Source organism: Crassostrea angulata, chromosome 1, assembly GCF_025612915.1.
Source record: "Crassostrea angulata isolate pt1a10 chromosome 1, ASM2561291v2, whole genome shotgun sequence".
Classification (NCBI taxonomy): domain Eukaryota; kingdom Metazoa; phylum Mollusca; class Bivalvia; order Ostreida; family Ostreidae; genus Magallana; species Magallana angulata.
In genome coordinates this window covers 3,954,719-3,967,218 of record NC_069111.1, presented here as the reverse complement: position 1 = coordinate 3,967,218, position 12,500 = coordinate 3,954,719, and the positions used below count along the sequence as shown (strand labels likewise).

Sequence of the window (12,500 nt, the reverse complement as noted above, 5' to 3'; positions counted from 1 at the left end):
CTCAATTTTTATATAGCTATAAAAATAATTTTTACAGAATTTAAATGATGACAAAAACTGACAGTTTGTTAACTGCTAACAAGGTAAATTATTCACCCATTGAAATAAATATTGAAAACAAGAATATTTTGATAAAATTTAAATAGTACAGATCTGAATAGAACTTTCACTCCAGGAATAAATGACACAAAAAACCCAAAACATCTTTTGATAGAGCTTGCAAAACAAATGCAAGAGCATTTTCAACTGGTATCAGAGAAGCCGACCCTTATACAGAAACTTAGATGCCTGTAAAAGTTATATAAAACACCCGAGATATAGGTCACTTTCCATAACCCCCCATAAAATGAATATTTTACTGGAGTTTTATTGTTCAGGCTTGAGTTTTATACTTCTTCAAATTCTCCAGTCGTTTGAACAAAAACCATCACACTAGCGGCTCTCAATGCTGCAACGCTTTAGAAGTTTTATTGCTTTTTGCATACGAGATAACAATACTCTACAAAGATGGTGTCTAGAGTGTACCATGTGATTTTAATATTGTCACAGCTCTCCAAATCCAGTCGAGTTCTGAAGACGGATATCCGTTCTTTGTAATAAGTATTTTGTTTACGTCATACCGAAGACCTTCAAAAACTATCCCTATCCATTCTTATTCATTCCTAATTCTCCGTGGAATCCTGTTCCTGTCTGTAGCCTTTTTACTAAAACTAGTACCGATTCAGAAAACAAAAATTAATTGTTGCATTATGCAAATTACTGAAGTCGTCATTTAGTGGGGGAATCTTTTCTGCCTGAGGTCATTGACAGTTCCATGTGTTTCAGAGCCATTTTTAGCGAGAACTACGTGTTTGAAATATAGTTCCATATTATGCAGAATTTCACAAATATGAATATAGGGCAAAGGCGAGGCTTCTGTGTGATAAAAGACGACGACCTTGGTCCTAACCTTTGTAGTTAGGTGAAATTTATGCTTCAGAAGTGTTTGTACGTAAATGAATTAAGACTCTTGCCTCTAAGTACCGAAACAATGTTTGGCGTAAAGGCTAAAACAAAAGTAAGCAATTACCCAACTCCTTTGGGATAATTAGAAAATCACTATTTAAAGGCGTTTGTGTTCATTTCATGTGGCTTAAGAAGCTTTTGAATAAAACCTCTTAAAACAATAACTAAATCGTACATTTTACACGTTTCTCACCCATGATGAATGATATAATTACAGTATTAAAGGCAAAATATTGTTCTTTACATTCAGCATTGGCTGTACACCTTCACTGTAACATAAATCTCGGGAAAATAGTTCAAATTGTGTTTTTATTCTAACATTTGGCGTGTCATAAATATGATCATGTTATTTTGTCTTCGACAGTCCCCAGTAATAAAAAAAGATTTTTAAAATGCGGCCGTTTTGTAAGGCGGGACATTGGATGTAACAAAGACAGATCTAAGAACTCGTAAGTCAGATCCACTATCAGGCTAGATGGTTTATAGGCCGGCTTTTGGCCTTTTATACACATATCTCCCCCCGGATCGAGATTCGGCAACAAAACACCATGGCACCAGGACAAAACGACAGGCAGCTAAATGAAAATATTGTGTTTCAACTTATTGTTTACGACCAATCGTAAGTCAAAAGAGCGGACTTCCAGATTGAAATTTTGATATATACACGAGGTGGCTGTCCATGAAAATCAGATTGTTTAGTTGACGACCGAACGGCCCAAAAATGTTTTATTAAAAAGCTTCGTAATCTTAGACGCCGTATACGAAAGTAAATTTTCATTTTATTTCGCAAAAGGGATATTGATTTGATGAAATTTTGAAATTCCAATGTCATTCTTATGTTTCATGTAATAAAGAAACAAAGAGATCTTTTACGACTCGATCTTCGTTTTTGGGGACAATTAACAAAGGTGTGTGGAAATGTCTGCCATCAAATCTTCATAAAAGATGATAAAGACATGATTTCACATCAAATATTACCCGAAATTTATATGATCAATTATTCTGCAGATTGCAATTACTTGCAGAAATCCTGAATTTTCTTAATCTGTTACAACACTATTATACCTTCTTGCACATAAAAGAAAAATAAAACAGTTTTAATGAAATCATAAATGTAAGAGATACCCCTTCACTGAGGGATATCCTACCTGCTCACATAGTCCCCTCTAATGACCATAAAACCCATTTTATTTTTCTTCTTCATTATTATCACCACAAGGCAAAGAATTATAATGCCTGAATAGTACCGTTCAAATCTTCTCACTCTTATTCTTAGGTCGTAAAATTTTCAGAATAGATCAAATAGGGCACGGCTATTGCCAGAAGCCGCCATCTTTCATTCAGTGTACATGTACTTTGTACATGTAACAGTCTTTGTATTTATCTGTCTTTGTATGTAACCGTCTTTGTATGTACATTGTACTTGTATGTGTCTTTGATTGTGGCTTGTAATTGGTCTTTTAGGAAATTGCTTTGTTTACAGACAATAACTATATAGTAATCATTTCACCTTTTTGTTTATGGCTTTTGAATGTTTCGTTAAATAAATGCTTAATTTTGTTTAATATCATTGTCTAATTTATTTAACAAATTTGGTGAATAGTATTTTGCATTAGAATTCAGATATGTAGATTTACATTAATTGTTAAACACACCTGTTAAACAAAGTGTTTTAAAATCATGAATTAAATGTTTTCCATAAGTTTTTTTCTTGTTAGGTATACGCACGTAACTATTTCATATATATTAATCAGATATTAAAACCAATAGTATATATTTTATCAACAAAATTACAAAAATAAATTTTATATATTTTGCATTGTTTTGCCGGGAACCTTGTATATCCATCTGCTCTTGAAATTAATGGTACATTTGTACATTTCATTATCAAAACTACAAATTGAAATGTTCTTACCATTTCTTTTGTATAAATTACAATTAACATCCATCAAATATTGAAATTGAAAACACCTAATTGTATTTTTATTGTTTTAATAAAACTCCTTACAATTTGCAGATATTGCAATTATTTCACGACCGAACATGGTCAGACCAAGACAAACCAGGTACCCTCCGGATATGTTTCATAAATGAAGCTACAAATTGAAGTTTTTATTGGTTTGATGAGGCGGCGTGTGTCTTTATCAAACCGTAGAAATTGCATTTGTTACATATTCAAGTTTTTAGGACCGTATATGGTGCCGCCGAAACTCTGGGTAAATGAAGTACCCTCTTTCCAAACTCCCTGTCAGATCATCCAGCGATGTGAATAAAACGTCTCCTTTCCAAGTTCCCATCAATACCAATTTTCATACACAATTGATGTAGTTCAGTTGAACATGAATACGTTATGAGTGCCTATGTGGTATCTTTCTTAGATCACTCAGCGATGATAGTTATAGGTCTCACTCTGCCGATTTCTCTTTCAGGACTGGACTCTGAATTATTGTTGCTTGTTTCAGATGATTAACTCCGTCCTTCCCTTTTTTCCGTAATTTATCACATGTGTCTGTTCAAAGCCCACTGACACGTTGTTTTATTTCACTCGAAACAAAATAACATGATTACATGCTATGATTTAATGCACACATGCGGATAAATCATTCAAGAGGTGTGTGAGTGTGAAATACAATTTCAGTATGTGTGTCTCATACAATGTCAAGTCTTAAAGTACAAGGAAAGGAACTCGTGTCAAGACAAACTGATCATATGGTTTCCTTGTCCCATTGTAAGTGAACCTTCAAAGAAAAATAAATAAGGAAAAGAACCATACTAACAAAATCCATTTTGAAAATATTTTTTTCCGAAAGATTTTAACGCTTCTCCTCTTGAATGAACCTTCAAAACAATGTGTTTAAGAGAAACCTAAAAACAAAATTCATTTTTGAAAATGGTATTTTCTCTCAAGGATAATATCAATTTTCCTCTAAAATTACTAGATTGTGTTCCTCATAAATTAATGTATGAGCTGATTCAGAGAGACTTAATAAGACAAGGGTGTTGTAAAGCGGTTTCTAATCCCTAGCTTAATATTCCAAGAAAATGCAGAAACCTGGAATTGTTTCTTCTGCGATACGCAAGCCTGTCCATTAGGACCTCGCTTTTTATCGCGTTTTTACGATACAACCAGAAATGAGTGTATTTCGGTTCCTGAATAAATGTGGACCAACTATGCAAATACGGTTTGAAATGTGCAAAAAGTCGATCAGGAGAGATTTCTTTTAAGAATTTGGGATAATTGAATTCTGTTTATTTCCATTATTAGTCATGTTCATCCCCCCCCCCCAAAAAAAATAATAACCATACCATGCCTTCTTCTCTGTGTTATAAATACTTTAGGGATAAATTAATTTCTTTTTAAAAAAATTTTTTTGATAAGATCTTTAAGAAATATTCTGACAAAGAATAACTACCCTTATATTATAAAGCACCAAGTCATGAAGATCTTTCAACAAACAAATTCATATAAGACTTCCGAAAGTTATTTAACGATACATTCCATACTTTGGTGAGAAAGTGAATATAAAGATATAAAACTGATATAAAACTATTTGTATTTCAGATAACATCATTACCAGAACTATTATATTTATGTTAATACATATTGATGGACATGACTTAAGAATTATAACTGCATAATTTGAACATTATCCTCAACTATAACATTTCTTGGAATTGTATGATATTTCTACAAAGGGTCAACAATATTTCAGTAATATATCAATTTTTCATTTCCATTTTATTTGGTGATATAAACATAAGAATAAAGTTGGTGGCAAGTTTCACACCCGTTTTCACAAGGTTTAAATAATATTCAGAGAGCATTGTTAATTTTTTAGTGGATAATTGCTATTTGTTCTTCGTAATATGTAAATGAGTGAAATGCTTAATGTTTCTGTAATATCCGTTTAATATTTTGAAGTCCTCCTGATAGTTTGATAACAATGGTTCCCAACACATTGTTATACATAATCAATTCTTCAACTTATCATCACAGGGACAGCAAATAAATAAATCAGGATCATTATAATAAAACCCACTGTTTACCTTTGATCCATTTTTACGATTTAAATGGACAATATTAAACGGGCGGAAGGGCAGCCCCGATAATGTGGCTGGTAGAGTAGCTAGAGGTCAATTGACCAGGGGTCACCGTCTACGGGTACGGCTACCTGTGTCCGTGGGAGGTTCCCAGTGCTGAAAGTGGCTGAGTGGGGTCTAATCCTTATTTACTACATTTTTTACTGTATGGGCGTCAGGGGGCGACCCATTGACAACCATTAACTCCACATAAAGAAGACCAGAGGCTCGCACTTAAGAGTAAGGCACCGTTTTAGTTGAAGATTTTAAAAGATCAAAAGTGTTCTACAACTACTTTTTCTTTTTTAAACAAATTTGTTGCCCTAAGAACCGAAGAAAATGATGTTATTTCTGAAGTTGTGTGTATGATAAATGAAACAAGAGCGCGCATTATTTATACATGAATACAGGAGAGAAAACAGTTAGAATTTTAAACTTTACAAATTTATTTAAAGAAGGTGTTCTCTTGTTATCAGACATTCTTCTTAAAATGAGATATTCATAAATTTTCATACAGTAAAGCAGACCACTACCAAAAATAGTATCAGTCCAATAAAATTTGACCATTTTGATTTTGTATCAAGGTCAGGTCAAGGTCACTATCTTTTTAGCAAAACTTAAAAGCTGATATTAATAAATATAGTTATGTAGACATCTGTTTAAGATATAAAGTGTATATTCTTCAACGAAATGATAAATTAACAATATGACTATCGGGTTATGCTACTAAATAGAAATAAATGTTTCAACTAAAATTGATATTGCTTAACCAGCAAATCGTCAATTTTTTTTTTAATTTTAAAGATATTTTGATCATTTCTCTATGCTTCAAATATTAAAATATTTCTGACTTTTACATATTTAGAAGACTTATTATAAATAATTGACAGAAAAAATAGCATTTTGACCTATTAGCGAGAGAGAAATCCATAGTGATTTTTTCACATAAATCTATTTATAAAATGAGCATTTTAAAAAGCTAATTAAAATGTAATTTGATAGGAAAATCATATTTAAAAAAAACATTCTGAAACTCAACTACCTTATTATTAGTTTATAATGTACATTAGTTGATAATTCCAGCATCAATGTTATTGTTTAAAAATGCTAAATAAGCCTATAAATCTAAAGTTATTTTTGTAAATAAAAAAGCTCTCAAATTGTCAAATCTGTAGAAATATGTTAGTTCGACTTTCTTTAAATGTTTTGGTTTTTGATGCGGTATCATCTATTCATAAAGTCAAGTAACCTCTACAAATTAATACAGATTTACCGCGGTATTTAAAAAAAGAAGAAGAAGGAATCACTCAGATTGTCTGATCTGGAATACAAATAAGATTCTACTACACGTATCTCTAAATATTGTGAATTCGCAAGCGTTATCGTATATTCATGATGTCGTTGGAGGAAACTATTACAATTTGTAAAATTCACAAATTTAAGTTATATTTGAAATAAAAGAATCACTCATATTTTCTTTTTTGGAGTACAATTTGTGAGCATAGTTCTTTCTAAATATTTTGGGTTGCAGGCACATATTTTATCCAAGCGCGTTTTATATGGTACTAACTAACATTATGAGTTTGTTATGACTTGGAGGAACAATTTAATAACCATATGGGACGCATTAAGACCATGCCAATAAAACTTTATCTTCTTCTCCCAAGAGCTTAGTTCATTTTAATTTTTCTCAATTGATGATTCGGGTCCAAATCAACAAAACACATTTTGAAAATGGATGGGAATTTATCCTTTTTATGTAGGATCTTTAACTCTAGAAATTGGTATGTATTAAGAAATTAAGGATTTACATATAAAGATGAAATTTTGATTGTTATAAAATCTTTCTAACGCTTTTGGCTTTGAAAAAAAAGCAAGAAAATGTTCTAGATAGCGTTTGATATTTTCTCTGTTTAGGGTCATGGTTTTCTGTTACGAAACAGTTTTATCACAAGTAATATATTATATCACTGCATTGTTATCACTTGGTTAAGAGCCTTCGTGAGATTACTACACAGAAGTTTGTAAAATCAATTTTATCAGAAACTTACACTAATATACGTTAAAATATGCTTGATAAAATTATAAATAACCTGCATTTCCGTCAGTAACATTACAAATGGATTCCATGTTGCATTACAATTGTGAAAAAATGATAACCGGAGTTTTCTCAAAATAGGCCAAGAAATTACTTGATCACAGCAGCGTTTCACGGCTGTGGATCCCATTTACTGGAAACAGACGGCAAAAAATTAAAGTCTATTAGTTGACCAAAATAACTGACAAAGTCACCGAAGATCAGATACTCTGACGTCATGATACTTGGGTTCTTTTTATCTGAACAAACTAGGCTATTCCATCAAACAATCTTGATATCCTGTCTAACTATGCTTCTCGTCTTGTGTGATATAGACTCTTACATCAAAACATGCAAAGCACCTATTTTCATTTTTTCTATGAAATTCTGCTATATGCAATTAATGCAATATGTTCTAATAACTTCAATTAGGTTTAAAATAATATTATTCACACTGACAACTGTAAAGCGAAAATAGACGTTGCTCACACAATGGTAGTGGGTCTACAGATACTGTTGTGTATAACTGTACATCATATACTGCGGTAGACCATTATCAAATTTCCCACGATATTGGGCAGAGGTTAAAGTCATCTTGTCCAGAAAATACACAGAACTGACCATTAAGACACTCCAAGGTCTCTTTAGCCATCTTAATTCTGTTTGAAGATGGGTTGGCTTCTGCACATTATGCCGTTATCTGCGACGGGTCGGACGTTCTCGGCCTGTTATTGTTTGCTCTATTAAGTGTGGTCATCTTCAGACATCTCCTTGAATGGTCAACAGCGTCATAAGGAGAATTGTTATAAATGATACTTTGATCACAAAAGATCAAATCTACTACAAGGATATGCCGTGTAATTTGGATGGGAAATAAAAGTGGGGATACCGTTCTGAACGAAGCTTGAGCGAAATTATACTAAATCATTTTAATAAATTATACTTTTCAGTTCTATTTAATTTAACAAATGAAAACAACACATGTAAAAAGATACTTAGAACAAATTTCGGGGTATTTAAAAGATCAGATTTTGATACTCAGCATAACTGAATCGAAATTAAAATAAATTGATCATAATGCAAATAAAAACCGCATAACTAGTACTATATCTGTATTATCACTCAATGTGGAAAAAATTTTTTCCTTTTGTTGATGTTTTGAATTTGAAATAAATGGTCATCATACGGTTATTTTATTTTTAAAAAGCATTTTACATTCTTAATAAAAGAATACCCTATTCTAATTTATATAAAGAAAGAATGTTTATCTCTTTGTTTCTTTATTCATTTTTGTCCTTTATACATATTACTCTCATTATAACAATAAGAAAAAAAAAACCCAGTAAACGTTATTGTTTAATGTGTGTATCAAGAAATGTTTAACATTAATTGGAAATTCAAATGATATCTAATTACCTATACATAAACATTTTTTTGGTGAAATGATAGAAATTTCATTGGATAATTTAAGCAAAGTAATCACGTGAACCTCTCACCACAAATGTTACCCCAAACATGATATCCACCCAACGTAAATGTACATTTAAGCCCTCGCTATCTTCATTCAGCAAAATGTCTGTTCTCAAACTCTTTAATTAAGGAGGTATTTTTTCTCCCCTCCTATTGATTGTGATCGAATCAATCAAATGATGCGACCCGAGATGCTAGATAGCCGTCTGTTCCCGTGTACATATGTGTATTACATTAACCTATCAATGATCAATCAATCTTTTTGCATTATACTGCTTTTTTGAAAATTTTACATGTACTTCTGCTTATTTATGATCATGTCCGGATTTTACTGTTCTTATTGCTCATATTATTCTCAAGATCGGTAGAAGATTCCAATTGTTAATTATATCTCGTTAAATTCATTTACACCAGACAATTGTTCTGAACATTAAATAATGTGCACGACTGATTTCAATTAAATGTTAGAAAAAATAGCATAGCAATTTCAAACATTGTACCATATAGATCTAAGGAGTGATTGAAATCAAGGGTCATGCCATTATGATATACATGGTCAATATTTACTCTTCCTATTCTAATTGATGTAGACTTTAGCGTAGTTCTATTTTCGCTAGTTTCTTCCTCCATCATAATGGCAATATCCTGTTTTCAACAACTCTGTGAAACTCTTATCATAATTCATCGTGCAAGCCCTGTGTTCCTCTGCTGTCCATAGATCATTCCGTCATGTGCTGGAGAGAACTAACGGCTGCGGTTCAGTAATTTATATTCCTATAAATCGGCATGTAACCTGCTGCTAAATATTATAGTGTTCTTAATGTACAAAAGTTTATCCTTTATAACTTCTTTCTATCGACCACACAATCAGAACCACACAAATACTGTTCCTCTAGGGTAGGTAGTGTCTGAAGTGGTCCACAAATGTTCCATGCATCTGTTCTCTCTTTCTATCTGTTTAGAAGAGCTGTGTTCATCTTTGTTCTTCGCTTAAAAAATAGATCATTGTTCTTTTCTTACTAAATGTTTATTGAATAAAAGATAGACGAATAATAATATAGATATCATAGAATTTTAAAAGTGAAAGATGCTCTGCGGATACTGTTCGTATAGCTATTGCATTACATCTCGATCCCGCCCCGATAAAAGTATTATCGCTGTTCTCAGTAGAATTTATGCAGTTTTAAAGATCAATTTAAAGAATGTATCATGTACGCACATGTATGAATATTTGTTTGGTGAAATTGTTTTTGTCACTTTCTGAACTTTCCACCTATTAAATCGCAGGAGAAAGTGGACTAAGTGCGTTTTTCTCCAAAACTTTGCTTCCAAAGTTTGAGCCATATTTTGATTTAAATTTTGTTACTATTTTAAAAAAAACTCGGCTCATTTTTTTATTTAAATCTTAGCATTTACCAAAGTTACTCTCATATTACCACACCATGCGCTGAATTGCGTGCATTCAAGACATTGGGGTAGTGGATATTTAAAATTAATATGAATGTAGAAAAAAAAATTCAGTCTGGCAGGCTGTAATTTCATCCTTTGTTATGGCGCCTTTTATAAAATGTTGGTGTTTATATTTAGTTATAAGTGAACAGCTACGCATTAAAAACAAAATCAAATTTTTTAATATCATTTTGAATTGAATTTTTGGGTAAAATTGAAATGAACATATTTCTGTAATTTAAATCATTATTTTGTATCATATTACACAAAGAAATTCTTCGGTGCATTTGAAAAGGTATCCAATATATACATACATATTTAAGATATACACTTACAATGTTTGTTTTGATCAACCCTCCTAAATGAACCCTTTTCCACCCCGAACAACTCAAATTACCGGGAGGCAGTTGACTTTAGCAGGCAAATATAATTATGGTTCATAGACTCACGTAACATAAATGTGCATTGTTTAATAATACTACATTTATCCCCAGTTTGCTACATAAGAGTATACAGAAAAACGTTTTCTTTACCAAATTCCGAAGCTTAATAGTAGGTTCTGGGTGTCAACACGTGAACAAGAATCTCGCGTAATTATATTCGGGGTGTTTGGATCTTCAAAGAAGTGTTTTAATGTAAGAGAGACCTGATATGTTGACGGAAATTAATCTACATAGTCTTGAAGCATGTGGATACATGTTGCAGTCCGTGCAGAATAATTTATCACGACAACCCCGTCTAAGTCTTCCGTGGTGATGAAAGGCTGAAATATTTATGGTAACAGCAATTCAAAACTCTTCACCCAACACGAAAACCGAGAATGACAAATGTAGAAATAAACAAACAATTAGCTCTGGAGAGGGGAAGACATTTTTCTCTTTTACTCTACAAAAATATAAGCCACGTGGTTCTTAGTCATGATTATGATTTTGAAAATCTGCAGTTTCTACTTCACTAAATGGAAAATAATTAAACTAACAAAACTGAAATAAGATCAGAGTCTACGATTCATTAAATCAATTATTTTTCCCCATAACCTGTCGATTATATGACAGAGCGACTGGCTTGCTTCATACTTTAGGTTGCAATGAACCGTTGCAGTTTTTGCTTACAAACCCATTTGTTGGGTGTAAAATGTAACGTTGATACTATACATGTGCGAGAAACACTCCATAGAAATACCTGTTTATCATTCGACAAAGACGATAAGGCAGAGACGTTATAGATTTTATTTCAATCAAATGCATTAATACTAATAAGTGCCGACATATAGTTCTAGCTCCAAGCACAGGTGTTACTCTTTATTGTAAAAAACTATATCGTAATTATTGTTCTCATATCAAGTAGTAAGGTTATTCTCAGGCGTTTGAAATGCAACACCAATAACGTTCCCGGGAAATCATAAACACAGCAGTCTAAAAATCATAAAGAGCCCTTTATCCCTGCCTGTGTGGGATCTATTTCCAGTGGCGGAGGGGTTTCCAGTAACAGAATCTTCTTGAAATGATGGTAAAATTCCTGCGTTATTGCATCTTTGCTAGTAGGGTCCCCACACATGCTAAGGTTATGACATTTCGTCTGATTAGCACTCTCGGAGTTTCGCATGTAGTACGGAATTCCGTTTCACCATTTCTTGAGTTACACAATAAGAAGGTTTTAGTAGCTAGTATACAAATAACAACAAGTAAAAACAACAATTAACTCAGTGGTTTACATTCTTGGCTGGTGGCTGGCGGGATTCATTCACTGTCAAGCTGTGTATTGTCATTGCTAACTATATCAGAAATCACATCATGATCTCTCTTAACCGTTGGATGCATGGAGCAATAAAACTGCTGTTGTAACAATTGTAACATTTATGATAAAAAGATACCAATGTGCAAAGCTAATTACTATTCCCATTTTTATGTTAAAAAATATTTAACGACAAAACATGTATCTCTTTGCAACTATGAAATAAGTATACATTTGGATTTCAAGCGATTGGTTTTCAACTGGCCACCAGTGATTGTAAGGTATTCGATTTTAAAATAAGAAAAAATGTTTTCCTCCATTTCTGATGTTGCATATCTGGACATTATATGATTTATTGATGAATTGTTTTCTAAATATACAAATATATATAAAAACTTCACGTGTACGTAAGATAGGGATCGGGGAGTTGTTTCTTGTGTGGCATTTTGCTGATAATTTCATAAAAGGGTTTTCAAGGGATCAGTTTTTATAATATGAATTTGACGTGTTTCTTGATCTACTGTCGGTGTACCGTTGGGAAGCTGGGCTTAAAATCAAAGACAGAGCTTCCTAGCTATGATTACTTGGTTTCCACGGCCTCTTTTAGCCACGCGGAGAAGAATGCAATTTGTGCGATATGTGTACAATCTCTCCAAATCTTCTTATGTTTTGTAAACGATATTGC

At 32.5% G+C, this 12,500-nt stretch overlaps 2 protein-coding genes across 11 annotated transcripts in view; one reads left to right on the top strand and one right to left on the bottom strand.

Moving 5' to 3' along the window:
• Window positions 1-12,500, top strand: part of LOC128184944 (homeobox protein abdominal-B-like) — a 44,093-nt gene that overhangs the window by 6,153 nt on the left and 25,440 nt on the right. The window contains exon 1 of one of the 4 annotated variants that reach the window (XM_052854635.1): window positions 6,784-6,869. The exons of the other annotated variants lie outside the window; for them this stretch is intronic. The gene's annotated coding sequence lies outside the window, so the exon portion shown is untranslated. Of the gene's footprint in view, window positions 1-6,783; window positions 6,870-12,500 lie in introns of those variants that run through there. 4 annotated transcript variants of the gene reach the window in all.
• LOC128184983 (uncharacterized) overlaps window positions 9,568-12,500 on the bottom strand; it is a 5,924-nt gene continuing 2,991 nt past the window's right edge. For 2 of the 7 annotated variants that reach the window (XR_008243802.1, XM_052854648.1), the window contains exon 4: window positions 11,299-11,916. Coding sequence is in view for 3 of the 7 variants with exons in the window: in XM_052854648.1 (XP_052710608.1) it covers window positions 11,821-11,916 (96 nt within the window). In the remaining 4 variants the exon portion in view is untranslated. Of the gene's footprint in view, window positions 9,622-11,298 lie in introns of those variants that run through there. The other 5 variants (XR_008243803.1, XM_052854662.1, XM_052854655.1 and 2 more) reach the window with 4 other exon arrangements.